This window comes from Eublepharis macularius, chromosome 5 (genome assembly GCF_028583425.1).
Source record: "Eublepharis macularius isolate TG4126 chromosome 5, MPM_Emac_v1.0, whole genome shotgun sequence".
Classification (NCBI taxonomy): domain Eukaryota; kingdom Metazoa; phylum Chordata; class Lepidosauria; order Squamata; family Eublepharidae; genus Eublepharis; species Eublepharis macularius.
In genome coordinates, this window is record NC_072794.1 from 13,261,973 (window position 1) to 13,281,313 (window position 19,341).

A 19,341-nucleotide genomic window follows, 5' to 3' on the forward strand; every position below is an offset into this window, starting at 1 on the left:
GCAAGGTCATGTGCTAAATATCATTAGCAAACCTGTTATCAGCCTGCTGCCTTAAAATGGGGCACCATTTTCACCCAGCTTTTAAAATGGAGTTATTTAATCAATCGCTTGACAAGAAATTGCAACCTAAATAAAAAAGTATGGATTTTGGAGCTCAGCTGACCATCTTAGGATGTCTTCCTGCGGTTCTTAGTTCCTTCTTCACTGGGGAAGGGTTACAGTAACATAAAGAACGCAAGGAAGATCGTTTCTATCAGTATTTTATTAACAAATATCCTATTTTTGGAAGTTGAGAGGGGCCACTTCCATACAGCCCTCTCCTGCTCATGTGTAAAACTGACAACCGAATTTGGCATTGTCCAGCTCGCTCTGTGGGTACAAGTAGTACAGTTCATCCGGGGTGGGGGTCACCCAGCGCTCGGTTTGGAAGCAAGACTCGGCCACCTGCAAGAAAGGAGAAAAGGTGTGAGGGCTGACGAACTTGAGAAAGCAGACACCAACGTGGCAAGTGTCTGATACAGATACCTGAGAAGTATCTCAATCTGTGACAGAGCGGCGTATTATTCAGACCGAGGAGTCACCAGATAGCTCTAAAGGGCCTGAAGAACCCTCTTGATTTCATGTATTTTCTTCCTGCTCAGCTGGTAGCTGCAATGTCCCCTTTGGCCACTGGCAATGGGGGCGCTGAAGAGCAAAGCTGCAACTCTTCTCTTAAGCTTGCCTGCCTTCCCTGTTCACTTGAAAGGTCTTCTTGATCAGTAACGGTAATCAGGCAGAAGTTAATTTTGCAGCTGGTGGTTCCCCCCCCCCACCTTTCCTGGAGATCTCCATCAAACAATGTACTTTCCCTCCTTTCTGTTACTTACGGCAGGAGGTTCCCAACATAACACCCACGGGCACCATGGCGCCTACCAAGCATTTTTAGAAAGTGGGTAGTGCCAGGTGGGGCTCTTGCCCAGCACAGCTTGTGCCTGGCCACTGGAGATTTGATTGTGCAGATTAAAATAACATTATTTTGGTGGCAGCTTTCAGCACCGGGCTGGTTTTATTTTCTCTCTCCCTCTTCTTACCGAGTGTATTTTTTTAAAAATTACCCCTCTTCTCCTCTGCATATGGGTTTCCCCTGTATGAGTGCGTGGCTCCACCTGCCGTGGCAACCATTTTGTGGTTGTGCCCCTCACTCTGTGTTAGAATCCCAAAGGTGCCCCCAGGCTCAAAAGGCTGAGAACTCTGGGCTACGTTGTGTGTAAAGGCAGTTGAATCATTCTAAAGGCAAGCAGCGGGCCTTGGCTTGCAGAGAGAAGTCACAGAGTGAGTGGGCCACCTCCACTGGCTACAATGCTCTTCTTTGCTAAAACGTTCCAAGGGTCGCACCGTCCATCCTGGAACGTCCTTCATGATCTTGGCCTCCTCTTCAAAGTTCTGCCGTAAGATGCGCAGTATCCTAAAAAGAAGGAATGGGTTCAGGTTAAGAAAGCTTGATAGGATGGTGATGAATCACAGAGCTAGCCTATGTGGCCAAGAGGTGTGCTCTCAACCCCCCCCCCCCCCAACATTAAGGCCAATTTGCACATTCAGGAAAAACACACAGAAGAACCCTTCCTGGCTTTGCCAGAGATAAAGGGTGGGCTCACATTTTTGAGGGCTTCTGTGATCTTTCTATGGCTTGTAGCAGGCATCAGCAATAGCTATGAGAAGGACTGGGTACCCAGCAGAGAACGTACTACCAAAACGACGAACTGTGAGAGCTCAACACAACACTCATGTTCAGAGGCAGTCTATCTGCAAAGACCATCAACTGATGGTGGCGGGGTTACAAGGGATGACTGTTGCTTTCACATCCTGTTTGTGGGCCTCTCAAAGGTACATGAAGGTCCTTGAGATGGAGGATGGATTGGACCTCTGGCCTAATACAGCCCATGTTTCTAATAACTCCTGCAATTCTGTTTAACCAAGGGGAACCATTGCATATACCATAATATTTCCAGTTTCCATCTCCTGGGCCCTCTCCCACTCAGTCACACCCTTCTGTCTCTCTCTCAAAAGCTCAGCTGAAGCAGAGCTGATTATTTTCCAGAATTTCAGCTGTGCCTTAAATCTATCGGCTGGAATATCTGAGTAGTCTTGGGATGTGAGCTGTGGCACAAGAAACTTCCCTGGGTTTGGAGCAGATTCAGAGGTGCCCTGCTTGGAAGACAGCAATGCCTTCTGAAACGGGCGGGTACACACACAGAGTGGAAAGAAAGAGCCTCTTGCTGCAGTTCTGGGAGCAGAGGGCCCCACTGGGACCCCTTTGCCAAGGGGCAGTGCATACCTTCGGTCATCCTCAGCCATCAGAAGGGGGGTCATTGCAATCCGTGTTTCTAAATCCTCAATAGCGAGACGCCTGGGGATAAAAAAGAATGCTTCAGAGAGTGCCCCCAAAACTTCTGTAATCTTGGGCAATTTCATCTCAGAGAAGAAAAATCTGGTTTCCGGGAGAGTCCGAATGGAGGCTGCTTTCACACTGCTTACCGGCTACGGAACATCGCGCTGAGCTCCTGGAATGACAGCGTCTTCCTGGAGCAATTTCATGTAAGAACTACCGCTGCCGTTCTGGGAGCTCGGCGATGTTCCGTGGCCGGTAAGCAGTGTGAAAACGGCCGGAGTCAGGGTGCCACTTACTGTCTTCTAAAGATCCTAGGATTTGCTTGCTCTGTCAGGAGTAATACTACTTGTGAATAAAGTGAAGATGCATAGTAAAAATTTCAAAGAATTTATACTGACAGATCACAAGGACTGGGGCTTAGATCACGGTTCCCTGTATGTCTGGAGTGGAGAAAATGCATCCTGTTTGTGTGGTACGTGGCTCAGACAAAGGGGGGGGGGGTGGCGGCAATGTTGAAGCACCTTTCCTATGAGGAAAAGCCATGTGGCTTTTGGGTGCAAAGAAAAAGATGAACAGGGGGTGTGTGACAGAAGCTTCGAAACTTATGTCTGGTGTGGAGAAAGCCGAAAGAGAGGACACCTTTCTCCCTCTTTCACGACACTCAACTTGGGGCATCCAATGAAGTTGACGAGGCAGCACATGCAGGAAATGCTCCTTCACCAATGCGGAACTCACTGCCACATGATGTGGCAATAGTCAGAAGCTCAAACATCTTTAAAATGAGATCAGACAAATTCATGGATTTAAGCTTGCACCTTCACTTTGACATTCTCGATTTGATCTCCTCTTCTACCTGTTCCCTTCACTCTCTTTCCCGTATGTGGGTTCCTCTAATCTGGGGCACAGAACTGAAATGAGGCCACTTTGTTTTCTTGATCTTCCTTGAGATAGCAAGTTGGCCCGGTTAATATTCTCTCCCACCTTCCCTTATGCCCTGCTGCTTAGGGGTGGGACCTCGGAACAGCTAGGATCCCTCTGTACTGTGGGCTAAGTCAGGGAATCAACATGCATCTTTTTTCGCAGCATGGTGGCTCTCCTTGTGTACAAGGCAAAGGGGGAATGATGATGGAAGAAAAATCAGCTCGGCAGAGCACGGCTTGCGTTTCTCGACTTACCTCCTTTCCCGGTTCCACTTGATCATTTTATAATAGCCGAACATCATAGTGCCGATTCCAATGGCAAACAGGCTATAGCCTAGGCAAAAAAAAAAAAGAGAAAGAACAGGAAGGTCGGATAGCAGCGGAAACAACTTCCTTCATTTACTACATTTTTCCTTTCCTCCAAGGAGCTCAGGGCAGTGAATAAACTGCCTCCTCCAGTTTACCTTCCAAACAACCCTGCAAGGTAGATTAGGCCGAGACGGTGCGGCTAGCCAAAGTTCACCAAGCAAGGCTGATATAATTGTAGGAATTCGAACCTGGGTCTCCCAGTCCCTATTCCAACATTTTACTGCATAGCTATGCTAAGAATAGCAAATGGGCCCCGACGGTAACTAGCACACACGAAGAAGTGTGGGAGCAACAGTTACAAGTGGGGGATGCACAAGAATTTGTCACACTTCTCCTGTCCACCAAAGCCCTCATAGTATCTCTCCTTTTCCTCCTTCCTTCACTCTTTCCCACCCAACCACCAGCCTACCTTTATCTGTTCCTCTGTCCCATCTTTCCCTCCCACTTGACAGCTTGTCCCCAGGAAAACTTTGGTTAAGTTGCAGCACGTCCTCAGACTGGCCCAGTTCTGTGATGGGATCCTGCAAAGACTTGCAAGGGACACCTACTTCCCCTTGTATCCTCTCCTTACACCATCTCCTTTTGTATTCATCCTAGCAGCCCTCAAATCCTCACCATTCCCGTTTCTTTCACTTCTTCCCACCCACCTATGTTTTATCTGTTGCTCCTCCCATCTTCAGCTATTTTTATTATATTTTGCTTCATTTATATCCATCTTTTCTTTGCAATGGGACCCAAAGCAGCTTACATCACTTTCCTTTCCTCTATTTTATCTTCACAACAATCCTGTAAGGTAGGTCAGACTGAGAGTGTGCGACCAGCCCAAAGTCACAGCACTGTCGAGATTCAAACCCGAGTCTCCCAGATCCTAGTCTGAAACTCTAACCACTGAACAACAGGTCCTTCTCTGTAGTAGCTGCTGTTGACCAGTAGCAAAAAAGGACAAAGTCCCTGTAATACAAATTAACAAAAATGACAATTGACAATTAGAATGTACAGCAGTACACGCTGACTAATTTAAATCTTCCCTTAGTTCGGGCTATTGAACATGTAAATACACAAATCAGCAAACAGAACGAAATGTACTGGAGCTAGAACATCCTAGCTCAGTCATACAAATATATGTACATTAAGTACAATTTGCAACTAAGGTTGCCAATCAACAGATCAAGTGTAAAGTCTATGCAAAAATATAAATGGCTTTGCTCAAAAGTAGATATCCAAATATGAAGTCTTTATGCCGCTGTATCGTCAGCTGGAAAAGGAGGATTCCCAACATCTCCCCGGGAAATCCTAAGCTTCCGACAGGATTCCGGTTATTGTCCTGTTTCGTGATCCTCTTTATCACAGGAAATTAAGTCATTTTGCGTCCCAGCACAAATTCATGACTGCAAATGATGGTTGGTCCCTGGCTGGTCCTAGGGAGATCTTGGGAATCCTCCTTTTGGCAACCTTGGTTGCAAATTGTACTTAATGTACATATATTTGTATGACTGAGCTAGGATGTTCTAGCTCCAATACCTTTCGTTCTGTTTGCTGATTTGTGTATTTACATGTTCAGTAGCCTGAACTAAGGGGCGATTTAAATTAGTCAGCGTGTACTGCTGTACATTCTAATTGTCAATTGTCATTTTTGTTAATTTGTATTACGGGGACTTTGTCCTTTTTTTGTTATCCATACCTGTAATTGTCTCTTTACTATTTGTTGACCAGTAGCAAGCAGCTGGGCCTGGATGAGTCATGCAAGTTTGTTGCCAGTTAGCCAGTGGTTTGGTGGCAGTTGCCAGGCCTAGCCCCAATGATTCCTCTTTCACAAGGCCAAAATACTACTGGAAAGGACATCTTTAGGCTGGAAGGCTGGCAATACTTTTGTGTTTGTGTAAAGATGGCCACCAAGGGCATCTATTTCGGAAAGCTACAGGCTCTGCTTCTATAATTTTGGGGATTTTTAACCACCCAATTTTTGTTTTGTTGCGGACTTCAGATTTTTCAGCAAACCTGGGGTATTTTCCAGGTTTGTAGAATCAGATTAAAGCCTGTCTTTACTTTACAGGTCCAAATATTTTATACTGGTGTCTGTGTTTTCCCCTCCGTTTGATAACATACTTCCAAATATTTTTGCACATTTTATGTCACTTCTTTCCACCCTAATCAGACTAGAACCTGAACATCAATGCTGAGTTTATCCCAATCACTGAAGTTTATATGTTTTCTTGCTGTTTTTCAGGTTTTACATGAATAGGTTTTCCAATTCTGAAACACAATTAATTTGCTTTGTTTGTTTTCATCAAATTTATCCTGTAGGTTTTCTAAATTGCTAGATATTTTTCATTCCAACAAAGGAAGGTCTGTCAACAATACCACACACACACCCAAAGTTTTCTCTCAATGCATTCACAATCACTTCTTTCATTTCTCCACAAGTCCCTACTTTTTCTTTTCCAGCTTTAAACAATGGCAGTTCTCCAGATTGAAACATCTTTGTCTCTGTTTCTAACCGCTTTCCCTCCAAGTTTCCATCTTGGATCCTTTCCCGCCATTTTAACCCTTCCCATAAGATTTTATTTCTTCTTTCTCCTATAGTGTCTTTATAAAGCCCCATTCCCCCCACCAAATCATTTATTATTATTAATTATATTTATATCCCGCCCTCCCCGCAAGCGGGCTCAGGGTGGGTCACAACAGTAGATAAAATATACAGAGATAAAATCACAATCATTTAACACAGCTGTCTAATAAAACACCTGCTCACCGTACAAAAAACCATATAACAGCGTAACCACGCATGGTCGCTCATATATGGGGGGTAGATGGTCAAATACACCCCCTACAGACATAGGTGAGACCGGGTGAGAGGCTCATTTGATGGAATCCCTAATGGTCTCAACCATACACCTGGCAGAACATCTCCGTCTTACAGGCCCGCCTGAAGGAGACAAGATCTTGGTGGGCCCGGGGGGTGTCCTCAGACAGAGAGTTCCCATAGTTCATCTCATAGCTCAGTCTGCAACTCTCCTTTTCCATTACTATTTGGTTTTTCAGGCCAACTGTCTCCAAGCAGCCAATTCTAACCAACCATCTGGATTGGTCTGAAAGTCTGGTTCCTGGGGGGGGGGGCAGGGAGGGGTGCACTTTTCTTTCTCTCTTTTTAAAAGGTGACATTTTTCTGCCCATGATGGGTGTCCTTCTCAGCATGAAGTCTGATGGTATCACTCTACTCTGCTCTGGTTAGACCTCACCTAGAGCACTGTGTTCAGTTTTGGGCACCACAATTTCAGAAGGATATAGATAAGCTGGAACAAGTCCAAAGCAGGGCAACGAAGATGGTGAGGGGTCTGGAGACCAAGTCCTATGAGGAAAGTTTGAAGGAACTTGGAATGTTTCACCTGGAGAGGAGACGAGCGAGCGGTGATATGATAACCATCTTCAATACTTGAAGGGCTGTCATATATGTCAGGACCGCCTCCCCCATATAGAATCATAGAGTTGGAAGGGGCCATACAGACCATCTAGTCCAACCCCCGGAGATCGCTTCCATCAGCCAATAAGTACTTGCTGATGGTCCCCAGCTCCAGGGAGGTCCGCCTGGCCTCTACCAGAGCCAGGGCCTTTTTGGTCCTGGCTCTGACCTGGTGGAACTCTCTATCTGAGGAAACTAGGGCCCGGCAGGATTTGTTATCTTTCCGCTGGGCCTGCAAGACGGAGATGTTCCGCCAGGCATTTGGTGGGGGCTAGGCGGTCCTCTCGCCGGCCATACCACTGAAGACCATCCACCACCCATGCAGGAGCTCATAAGTGTGACGCAGGGCATGATGCAAGAGTCAAGCGCTGCATCTAAAATACTGTATTTAATATTTATATCCGCCAATTTTAATTTTAATTGTATATGGAAGAATGTTTTAATGTTTTTATTGCTTTTAATCGTTATGTAAAATTTGTATGTTGTTACACCGCCCTGAGCCTGTCTGACAGGGAGGGCGGTCTAGAAGAGTAACAAAATAAATAAATAAATATATAGGATGGCGTGGAGCTGTTTTCCATTGCCCCAGAAGGTCGGTCCAGAATCAACAGGCTGAAATTAAATCAAAAGTTTTCAGCTAAACATTAGGAAGAACTTCCCAACACAGTGGTCCCTTAGTGGAACAGGCTTCCTTGGGAGATGGTGGGCTCTCTCCTACTTTGGAGGTTTTTAAGCAGAGATTAGATGGCCATTGACAGCAATGCTGATTCTGTGAACCGAGGCAGATCATTGGAAGGAGGGCAGGAAGGGTTACATCGGTGCTTAGTTCTTGCGGCCCCTTCTTACATGCCCAGGATAATGTTGATCGCCACCTTGGGGTCAGGAAGCAATTTTCCCTAACCCAGTTTGGCTAGGGATCCTGACAGTGTTTTCCCATGGAGGCATGAAGCAGTGGTCACTGGGGGCGGAGTGAGGGGGAGGTAGTTGTGAATTTCCTGCATTGTGCAGGGGGTTGGACTAGATGACCCTGGAGGTCCCTTCCAGCTCTATGATTCTAAGACATCACTCCATCTGTGGTGCTGTCCTCCTGATCAGTCAGGCCTCCAAGTCTATTTGAGAGACCAAGTTGGGATGTGTGCTATAAGGAGGGCTATTTAGAAACTCCACACACACCCCTTTACAATATGCTCAACCTCAGGATTGTCAAAGTTCTCTGGGGTTTCTGCAGTTGATCTCCACTCGCCTCTTTTGCTGGCTGCCATGGACATTCTGCCCCTCTTCAAGCACGTTCACCCCTCTTCAGGCCAGGTCTTGAGAAGTGCTTCCCCTTTTTCTTTTGGTTAATTGACAAAGTGTTATTTTTCAGCATACATGTGGGGAGGCTTGTAACCTAAGCAGGTAGGGACCTGGCCTCCCGTGGGTAGCCCCAGCTCTGGTTGCATCACCTGCACAGAAGTCAGCCATTACACCAAGTAAATTGCTGTACATTCAGTTTGATAAATAAATTCATAACAATATAAGCATTACCCGGAATCTATCTAGGAATGACATAGTTACATATAAATAAAAATTCTTGTGATTGTCCTTTGGGACCTAATCACCAAAGGGGGGGGGGAGAGATGAGAGAGCCTCTAAACTCGGGATGCCAACCTCCGGGTGGGGCCTGAAGACTTCATAGAATTACAAAATCTCCTGATTACCGAAATCAGTTCCCTTAGAGATAAAGGCAACTTTGGCGAGTAGACTCTGTGGCATCATACCCAGTCGAAGTCCTTCCTCCCCAAACCCCTCCCTCTCCAGGCTCCACCCCCAAATCTCCAGGAATGTCCCAATCCAGAATTGGTAACCCTACTCCAGACCCATCTAAATCTAGGCGCAGCTCCAGCCCCCACCTTGGTCACCTGTTTGTTGGAGGGGGGGAGGGAAGCGAGGAGAAGATGCAGAGGCTTTAAACCTCACCCACGTCTGCAAGAGGAGCCCATGCGTCCTGTCTCTGATCGACAGCCTTCCTCCTAGGGACCCAGGCGTCCGAGTAGAGGGGGGGGAGAGGTCACCCCTCCCTCCCCCCCCTCAATCTGGAAGCCCAGCACTTTCGCTGGAGCTGATGGGAAGCTGCGATTGTTTAACCTTCCTCCTTGCGCCCTCTTTACACGCCTCACCTGAGAGCCCCCGCCGGGGCATGTGCCTCTTGTAGTCGATAGGGCCATAGCCGCCCGGGGGCGGCATGTCCTGCCTCACCTTGCCGGCGGCGGCCGCCATCTTGGAACCGGGAGCCAGAAACAGGCAGGCACTTCGGCCTCCTCGGCCTTACGTCGCCGTCTGGGTGACGTCATGACCCGCCTCCCCGCCCACCTCTATGGGAGAGACGACGAGAAACGCAAAGCCTACCACAAGTACGGGAATAGAAGCGCATGCAAATTTTTTGCGTGTGTGTATGTAAGCAAAGACAGAGAACCGCCCCTCGACCCGCTTTAAGCTTTTCGGAGCCCGCTTTTCAATTTGTCTCGTGTCTGAAAAAGGAGCCGTGACTCTCGAAAGCTCACACCCTGAAAGATGCCACTAGACTCAAATCCTGTTCTTCTAGGCAGATCAACACGGCTACCCATGTGCAATATTTATCTGCAATTTATATCCCTCCTTTCTGTCCAAGGAGGGCTACCGACCTTGGCAGCTAACAATTGGACTATGCAAAATAAAAATACATCATAAAAGAGTTAAAAACAGAGCTAAAATATAAAGCTCCATTTAATTTGTTTAAACAATTGTTTGCTGTTCAACTATTTTTGTTTATGTTCAACTATTGTTGTTGTTGTTATTATGTTGGTTTATGTTCGTACTTCGGTCACATCATGAGAAGTCAAGACTCTTTGGAAAAGTCAACAATGCTAGGAAAAGAGGAAGACCAAAATCAGATGGCTGGACTCAATAAAAGAAGCCAGGTGCTCTAGTTTGCAGGATCTGAGCAGGTCTGCTAATGACAGGACGTTTTGGAAGTTTCTCATTCATAGGGTCGCCGTAAGTGGAAGGCGACTTGACGACACACAACACAAATACATGTTCAACTATTTTTGGTATCTCGAACTTAGGGTTGCCAGCCTCCAGATGGGGCTGGACGATTCCCGGAATTACAAATATTTCCCGACTACAGGGATCAGCCCCCCTGGAGAATGTGGCAACTTTGGGGGAGTGGGAATCCCCCATGGCAGTGCACTCCATAGCAATGCACTCTGCTGAGGTCCCTCCCCGAACCCCCTTCCCCCCCAGCTCCACTCCCAAAATTTCTTCCCAGCCTGGAGCTGGCAACCCTACCTAGAGCACTTGTATGAGGACGACCTTTACCTTTTACTTGCTGTAGTAGATCAAATTTTCATTCATCCTAGGCTCAGAGCCTAGTGGTTAGATTGCTGAAATAGGAGCTGGGACTCCCAGGTTCGAATTACTCTACCATGGAAGCTGAGTGACCCTGAGCCAGTAACGCCCACTCTGCCTAACTTACCTCATAGGGTTGTTGCGAGGATAAAATGCAGAAGAGACTGTCGCAAGCCACTTTAGGCTCTTCCCTAAAGAACACAGAATTTAAAAAGTGCATCTGCGCAGTGCTTTCTCCTCTAAATAGGGTTATTTATTTACAGGATCTATGCGTAAAGCATTCAGCATGTGCACAGAGTGCCTGTAATGATTTTAAGTGTAAATGATTTTAAGTCTTTAAATGCTTGGTGTGGTACAGAGGAAGAGTGGGGATGCAAGAGAGGGATGAGTGAGGGAGATGATTGGTTGATGACTAGGGTTGCCAGCTCCAAGTTGGGAATTTCCTGGAGATTTTGGGGGGGGGGGGGTGAAAACTGGAGAAAGTGGGGTTTGGGGAGGGAAAGGACCTCCGCATGGCATAATTCCATAGAATCCACCTCCAAAAGTAGCCAAATATAAATATATTCCTCAAAGCTTAGGACGCAGGTGGGAGATTCTACCACGTGCGAAAGACAGAATGTATCATCTTGTGGCGTCGCGTGGCTGTGCTGCAAAGCATGCCAACCACGATCTGAGCCATCATCACAAATATCACACTCTGAGCATCCATGTTGTTAACTACTAAAAGCAGAAAACCACTCTGAGCAGCAGAATTTCCGGACAATGCCTTTAATGTGACAATCTAATTTCAAATTTGCCCGCCATACCAACCAGCCAATTGTTAGAAAGTGGTCTGTGACGAGCAAAAAATGAGCCAATCAAAGATGAGGGGGAGGGTACATTGCCATTTCTGAAAAGTTGAAGTATCAGTATACCGGAAAATTGACTTTTTTTTTTAAAAAAAGGGAAGTGACGTGCGCCGTCAATTCTAGCGGCGGAGGGTGGAACCGCCCACTGTAACACTTTACTCAGTGGCATGTGGAGAACTGATTGCGCCATGAAGATGCACTGGAAGGGTGAATGTGATGATGCACAGCATGGTAGCAGAATGAACCCGATTGCCACGACTGGGCAAGATAAGCGGATGGTGAGTGAGTGTGGATTTGGCCCAGTTGTAATTCCTGGAGATCTCCAGCCACTACCTGGAGGCACCAAGAAAGCAACAAATAAGAGGGCAATACAATGAAAAGTAACAGTTCTTGGAGTCCCCCCAAGCATGGACAGAGTGGCTTCCCCTTCCACGGAACTGGAACTTGCTTATTTGTCTTTTTGGCTGCCCATGGTATCCATAAAACTCTCCTCCAGCACATTTTAAATGAATCAATTTTATTACAGTCAGCTTTCTTCACTGTCCAACTCTCACATCCACACATAATAACAGGGGATACAACAGTATGAATTATCTCAATCTTGGTCCCCATTTATACTCCCTTCTCCTTAAGGATCTTTTCTAGTTGCTTCATGGCTGCCCTTCCAGGTCTCAACCTCCTTCTGATTTCTTGGTTGCGGCTTCCCTTTTGTTTGATGACTGAGCCAAGGAATAGAAAATCGTTTAAACAATTTCAGGGCCTGCATTGCCAGTCTTAAAAGTTGTGTAATCCCTCTAATCATTACTTTTTTCTTGATGTTCAGCTGTAATCTGGCTTTGGCATTTTCTCTTTTAACCTTCATCAGTAGTTGCTTCAAGTCTTTACAGTTTTGTCTCTGCTTCTTTTGTTTCAGCGTTTTGCAGCTCTGTATCAGATTTCTGCTTGTTTTTAAATTTCGACTATCCTTGCCCAATATTATTTATTGACTGTCCCAGCCATTGATCATATTGATTTACGCTGTGTCATCCACCTTGACTCTCAGTAAGGCAGACTATAAATATGTGAATAAATAAAGTACAAATAACTCAAACAGTTAATTTTCTTTCCACGAATTTTCGCTCCACCTTCATCTAAATCTAATCCAGTTTCTAGTACTACGTTCTGCATTCAGACCAAGTGCTTTGGGACAAGCAAAGGAGAGCATTCATAAATTTAATTCTCTGTGCAACCAAGACTTTTCCATCTTGGCTTAGAACCCAGGAAAGCATCCAAGGCGGGCTAGATTTGGGGGCGTGCCAAGCATGGGGCAGGAGATTAGCCTGCATTGAACCTAAATAGGTCTAAAAGCTTTAAACAGATTGCAGGCTGATATTTTTAATTTCATTAACAAGCATGGGGTGAAGGAATCAAGATAAACACTGACGTTTCCTTCCAGTTGATAAAATAGGGAAAAATTTTCTGCAGACTTTTCCAGATGAAATAGATAGAATTTTCTTTCTTTTTTTTTTTTAAAGGCAGCTGAAAAACCAGTGCAAGTATATAGAGTACCCCCAGGGCTTTTTTTCAGCTGGAACACGGTGGAACGGAGTTCCAGAACCTCTTGAAAATGGTCACATGGCTGGTGGCTCCGCCCCCTGATCTCCAGACAGAGGGGAGTTGAGATTGCCAAACTCCCCCCTGTCTGGAGATCAGGGGGTGGGGCCACCAGCCATGTGACCATTTTCTCCGAGGGCAACCCACTGAGTTCCACCACCTCTTTTCCAGAAAAAAAGCCCTGAATAGCCCCAAGACTGGAAATACTTGGAAAGATTCAGAAGTCTCCGACACTTCCACGATTCCACAAATAATGTGAAAATTGTTTGAGAGGGCATTTTTAGAAAAGTAATAGGGCAATAGTGTAACAGAATAGTTTGGGAAGGCATTTCTGTAAAGAGAACGGGACTATAGTCTACGCCTACATATTCAGGGGTTATTTTATAGAAAAAGAGCTGGAGGAACTCCTTAGCCTAACTCATTAGCATAACATGTGCCACGCTCCTTGCCATCACCGGAAGTGTGTCATTAGCATAACTGATTTGCATATGCCACACAACCTGACCTCACCTATTCTGGCTGTTTTGGACCCAATCCTGGCCATTGAGGGCTGGAATTGGGCCCAAAATGGCAAAAAGGGGCTGAAAATGGACCCCAAATGGTTGGGATCGGGCTGCTGCTGAGTGGGAGAGAGATCCACCACCTGTCAGAGGCCCAATCCAGACTGTTTTGGCCCCAATCCTGGTTGAAACGGGCCCAAAATGGCCATGAGTCAGGTGGGCAGGGCCACCTGACATGTGACCTCTTTGGGGAACTGCTGGAACTATGTTCCGGCGCGTTCCCCCTCGAAATGAGCCCTGATGGTATTATCTATCTGTTGTGTCCTGCTTTTACTGCATTGCTTTCTACTGTTGTAATTCAATTTTCTGCATTATTTGACATATTAATTTCATACTATTTTGCAGTTTCCAATTTTTGTAACCCTAGTTCTACAGCGGCACTTATTAGAACTGCCACGTTACCTGAGTTACACCTTGAGTCTTCAGCAAGAAAGGCAGGCTATAAAAGATTTTTTAAAAAGTGCTTGCGAGAGTCCTCCGTTTCTCTTTCATTCAATTAATTGCTGGGGTTATGCTAAATGCAAACACAAGTTTTCAAACCAAGCATGTATTACCATTAGCCCTACCAGCTAGTCTTTCACAGCTAGAGGGGCGGGCGGGGGGTGGGGGGAGACAAAAAGCAGAAGCACAAAATGAAAGGGGAAGTGTCCCCTGCTTGAGCATTTTGCTGAGTAATTCACCTAGTGCTCGTTGAAACCACTTAATTATTGCAAATCACATTCAAAGTGGAAGACAGATTTCACAAAGCAAAGAGATCCTGTATGTGGAGTCTTAATCACAGGTGCCCTAGAGGAACTCACAAGCCTAGAAGGAAAATTGTATTTGCCCAAAGATCTTCTGAATGCAGAGGGTTGGGTCTTTGGGACCACAGCCCGTGGTGATTATGACTTGTTTTCCATGGATCTTCAATATTAAAATCTAAGGTAGCTCCTTGGTATTAATCAATTAAATCCAACCATTCTAGATCTATTTATCTAGCTAACCTTTCCAATTACAATCTCAGAGTGTCTTTTACCGCTTTGTGTTTTCAAGCTATGCAAACAGCTCTTCTGGCTGGTTGTTACTCTCACCCCCCAAAGGAGCACTGCGTCTGCATTTGTGGATTGCTCGCAGTTGAGAATCTACGTCATTACATCTTGTTCGTTATGTAGGGCGCCCAGAGATAAATTTTTGGCTGGAATTCTACCTACCATAAATTCATAGCATAAGACTGTATTTCCGTTACTAGATAACGATACGTATGTGTTTCTGTTTCCCCATTGCAGCCAAGATTAGATCTTGTGCGGCATTGAATGGGGTAGCTTCATGATCTTCTGGTTGGATCAGTCTATTTATTTTTATTAACTATTTTAAATTAATTTTATCACCAGATTTCAAAGCTTTTAGAAGTTAAATGTATCATATGGTTTCCTAAATTTGTAATGGCCAATGGCTAAATACACTACTACTTACTACTACCATGAATAGGTCCAATCCCCTTTTGAACACTGTCTGTGCTAGTGGTCAGCACTAGCTCCAGTAGTGAGCTCTAGCAGCTAAGTTAGGAACACATTTCCTTCTGCCAATCATGAATCTGCAGGGAGGTACCCAAGGGTGCAATTCCCTAGCAGTCTGAGAAGAAAAGCTCATGCATGGCTGGAGAGAGTGCTCCTTTGCATCAAAGCAACGTTACATTTGCTATAAAATCTAGCAAATGGCATTAGCGATGTCTGAAAGCAGGCTTGAAGAGACAGAGGCGCACAACAGCTCCTGCTGCATCAGCAGCAGGAGGGTGGCGCAGTCCACACTACACACTAGGAAGTGAAAGCTGGTAGAGCAGAGGACGAGCTGCAGATTGCCCCACTCTGTGCCAGAAACGGCTTGGACAGAGAACCCAGCACCCACCTTTCTAGTCCTTGTGCGTGTGGTGCCTTCAAGTCATAGCTGATTTATGGCGACCCCTGGTGGGGTTTTCATGGCTAGAGACTAACAGAGGTGGTGTGCCATTGCCTGCTTCTGCTACCCTGGTCTTTGTTGGAGGTCTCCCATCCAATTACTAACCAAGGCCGACCCAACTTAGCTTCTGAGATCAGGCTCACCTGGACAGGGCCTTTCGAGTCCTTGATGGCACCAAAATAGGGAATACGTGGTCCCAATCCCAACATTTCCATCTTATGCCCCAGCTTAAAAAAAGAAGCAGTCCTGCTTTCTAGATGCCTGCCTGCATTTTCATTTCTTGCTCTGCAAACAGAATGCAGCCCCGCCTCCCACCCATCAAACTGTTTCTTTTAGGATGGAAGATGAGGGGGCAGGAACCAGGCACACTGGACAGATTTCTTTTAAAGGCTGGACTAAGACATGGCATCAGCCACCTGCCCTAAAAAGGGGGTTATGGAGGACCTCTGCGAGGGGCATTACACCACGATTTCCCTGATATTTAAAACAAAATAAATAAATGAAAGGAGATTGGGAATGGGAGGAAAATCAAATTCAGCCAGATGCCGGATACTTGAGAGAGGTAGGCACTTCAGGTTTCCGAGAATCCTTTTGCTGAAGTTTGTAAGTTGATGAGGCAGACCCCAGCTCCAACTTTTGATGGAATTCGATCAAGGGTTTTGCATTTGGGCAAGATGGGTAGCCATGTTAGTCCGTCTGTAGCAGTAGAAAAGAGCAAGAGCCCAGTAGCACCTGTGACTCACGAAAGCTCCGACCCTACCACAAATCTTGTTAAGACTTATAGGTCGGTGCTACTAGACTCTTGCTCTTTTCTATGTTTGGGCAGTGGTTTTTTTTGTTTGCCAAAGAAGGAATTTTATTTTGGAAACACCACCCTCTTCTCCTCCTTCCAGTTTAACTGCCTATGAAACAAATCCACAACTACTCCGCTTAGCCAGTAAAAAAAAAAAAGACATCAAGATTCACACAAGTAGAAAGGGGGGGAAAGAATTAGAAGGAGCTTTTTTATTACAATGCAATCGTCATATCTGAAGAGGGACGTTTGTCCCTTTACAGCCACAGTTGTATTTTTTTAAATTAAGTATCTAACTTGCAGCTAACAAAATATCAGACCCCCCCAGGCCCCTCCCCCTCAAATGGTTCAACTGCACAGTATTAACCCCCCCGCCCCTTCCTCTTTATATATATAGATATATATATATTTATATAATTTTTGCAATGCACCTTCTATAGGTCAGCACTAAGTCCAGTGCTGACACGTTATTAGAAATCGTAATAGAAAGGTCCATACTTTCCGCCGCTAGAAAATAAAAACTAAAAAAAAAAATGAGGGAGGGGTGAAAATGTAAATCTGAAGCTTCGGGATTATAGTTGGAATTTTTAGGGGATAAAAATGGATTTAAAGCCAGAGTTAGCCAAGGTGCTACAGGGAACTCTTCCCTCCCTCCCCAAGAGGGTGACGGAGCATGTTGAGCAATTGACATGTTCACGTTGGAGGCAGCCTTTCTCATGCAATGTTGCATTTTGCAGCTGGCGACGAGACTCAGAACTGTCCAAACAGGAATGAGATTCTTATTCCTCTTCCCGGCCCCCATCCACAGTGGCAGCAATTGAGACAAGCAGGTTTTGTCTCGTGTTTTATTTCATTTTATTCTTTTTTTTTAAAACAAAACCACATAACCTCTTACTCTTCTGGTCCCTTCTGCTCAACAAAACTAAATTGCACGCTGCTCCTAGACAGTCAAGGTGGGAAAAATTAAAAAGAAAAAAGGAGTCATTGAAGAAAAACCCAAAAAGAGTTCTGTAAAAATTATTCCCATTTCCTTTGACAACTGGGAGCTCTGGACAAATGCTCCCCCCCCCCATCTCCCATACATGTTGACTGTTCAGAAGAAGGATATTCAAGACAGCGTTTTGGTTTCAACTCTCCAGTAGTGGTCAGGGAAGAGACTGTCGAATGTCCAGGGCAAGACATGCTGACACAGGGTGGCATACACAAAAGGACAAACCCCATGTTCGCTCGCCCCATTTCTTCTGATAGAGTCTCAACCCATCTGCGAAGTTTCATAATTTATTATTGGACTGAAAAAGAAAAACAAAAATCCCACCATCACACTCCTGCATCCTTGAGAATCACCGAGGGTGGTGCCGAGGAGGGACGAAGAGGGGCACCGATCCTCCCTTGCCGAATTTGTCCGCTATTGCTGGTTTCCAGTTCTATTTCCCATGCGCGGGAAAAAGTATACCCTTGATCACTAACGACCGTTGTACGATCGACCAAAACAACCCCAAACAAACAAAGAAACAAAAAATTAAACCCATATAACTATCTATGTAAGGCGGGGAAGGGAACCAGAAGCAGCTGAGAGCACATATCTTGTGCAGTCCACCTTGCTCTGTGCTAGTGCTGATTGGGAAAAAAAAAACATCAGCCCCCAAACTAAACAGAAATACGTAAGGAAAAAAAAAAGAATCATCAAGATTTCTCTCCCCTCTCCGAGCCAGCCGTTGCCACAAGAATTTGGTAGCCTCGCGTCATCGCCATTCCCCCAAAGCGTCCCTTCCACCCTGCGGAATGTGAGGCAGCCTTCGGCAGGGTTGACCAAAGGAAAAAAAAAAGCCTCCCCCTGCACACCCCCCATGGGGCAAATCCAGCTAGGCTCAAAAAGCAGATTTCCACTACATGGTGGAATGGGGTGGGCAGAGAAGGGTAGCAGACTCAAATGGGAGAGGGGTGAGGGACCAAAAAAACCCAAGAAAAGTCGAAGTCTTCCACTAGTAACAGAGGCCCCTGCGTTATTTCCATGTGGCAGACTGAGGGATGGATCGCGGAGGGATCATATCCAGAAGGTACTCGCGCTGGCGGTCCACGGCTGAGGAAGTCGTTTTGTGCACGGCGAGACTAGGGTTCACAAAATTTAGCGCCCCGCCTGGAAAGGAGAGCACGAAACAAAAGGGTAAGGCTCACTCGCAGAGTCAAGGGCAGAAGACATCAAAAAGATCCATCAACAAAAGTCAAGCTTCTCTCAATATTCTGTGGCCGGCTGGGCGTGTGAAGACAAAAGCCATCGTGGACTCTCAGTGGACAGGGCTTCCGGAAGATGGGATCTAGACAGGCGGATCCTCCCCTCTGACCCAGGCCTAGATGGACTCTTGTGGAGGGACAGCACAACCCAGCTACCGGCTGCCATGTCCTGCCTGGGGGTGTCTCAGAAGCGCCGCTAGAAACAGGACGGCTCTTCTCTCACACTTGGCAAACGTGGCGCTGAGCAGTTAACACAACAGTACATCTTTACAGCATTGCAGAGACAAAAGCCCACCTCCTGTAATTCAATGGACTGAGGACCTTACAACTCTATCAACATGTGAACGTACGGCATAGTTGACAATTGCGTATCGACTTATTTTTAGATATTTGGAAACCTTACGTGTAGACTTGCTACTGCTGTCATATTTTTCTCTCTCTTTTGTATGAGGTTTGTTATAATTTTTAAAAACAACACTGAAAAAGTTTTCTGCAGCTGAAGCATCCAAAGCCCTTTATATACGCTCTCCTAGCCACCCCACCCCTCCAAGCCGGCCAGTATTATCCACATATTGCAGGGCGGAGGGCAAATCAGAGATGACATTTCCATCTGGACTTTTAGATCTGCAGTTTAGTTTCAGTCACTATGCAATGCGAGATTTCCAAGACCGCCTCAGCGCTGGCAAGTGCGACCGAGACACCAGTTGAAAGCAACAGAGGACCTGATGGTTTGGATCTGTGCCTGGCAATCTAGTCCCCAGAAGTTCTTCTCAGAGCAGGGCTCCGGTTTTGCAAGATCCCTGCCGAAAGAAGTTTTCTTCTGCAACGGGAGTAAGAGCTGCAGGCCACTGGGTCCTTCGCAGGAAAAGCGTGCCGTGCACACATGCAAAAAGG

General features: G+C 45.9%; 2 protein-coding genes across 8 annotated transcripts in view; both read right to left on the minus strand.

Annotated features, from left to right (window-relative positions):
* Positions 1-244: 244 nt before the first annotated feature.
* NDUFA13 (NADH:ubiquinone oxidoreductase subunit A13) lies at positions 245-9,429 on the minus strand. 2 transcript variants are annotated; one of them, XM_054980618.1, is made up of 6 exons: positions 9,277-9,364; positions 8,361-8,562; positions 3,544-3,622; positions 2,315-2,386; positions 1,375-1,444; positions 245-444 (listed from the first exon to the last, which is right to left on the minus strand). In XM_054980618.1, the coding sequence occupies exons 2-6, from the start codon at positions 8,383-8,385 to the stop codon at positions 325-327; spliced, it is 366 nt and encodes a 121-aa protein (XP_054836593.1). In that variant the 5' UTR covers positions 8,386-8,562; positions 9,277-9,364; the 3' UTR covers positions 245-324. The 2 variants fall into 2 exon arrangements, with proteins under 2 accessions (XP_054836593.1, XP_054836592.1); XM_054980617.1 differs by lacking the exon at positions 8,361-8,562 and having other exon boundaries at positions 9,277-9,429.
* A 7,139-nt stretch (positions 9,430-16,568) lies between these two features.
* GATAD2A (GATA zinc finger domain containing 2A) overlaps positions 16,569-19,341 on the minus strand; it is a 71,242-nt gene continuing 68,469 nt past the window's right edge. For all 6 annotated transcript variants that reach the window (XM_054981017.1, XM_054981015.1, XM_054981018.1 and 3 more), the window contains one exon: positions 16,569-18,352. In XM_054981017.1, the coding sequence (XP_054836992.1) occupies positions 18,219-18,352 (134 nt within the window). In that variant the 3' untranslated portion in view covers positions 16,569-18,218. The remainder of the gene's footprint in view (positions 18,353-19,341) is intronic.

Excerpts from the sequence above, each read along its gene's own strand:
- NDUFA13 (XM_054980617.1), bottom strand. The coding sequence starts at position 9,376 with ATGGCGGCCGCCGCCGGCAAGGTGAGGCAGGACATGCCGCCCCCGGGC. Across the intron at positions 2,387-3,543 it reads AAGTGGAACCGGGAAAGGAG|GCGTCTCGCTATTGAGGATT; the intron begins GTAAGTCGAGAA and ends TTTTATCCCCAG. Across the intron at positions 445-1,374 it reads AGGACGTTCCAGGATGGACG|GTGGCCGAGTCTTGCTTCCA; the intron begins GTGCGACCCTTG and ends CCTTTCTTGCAG.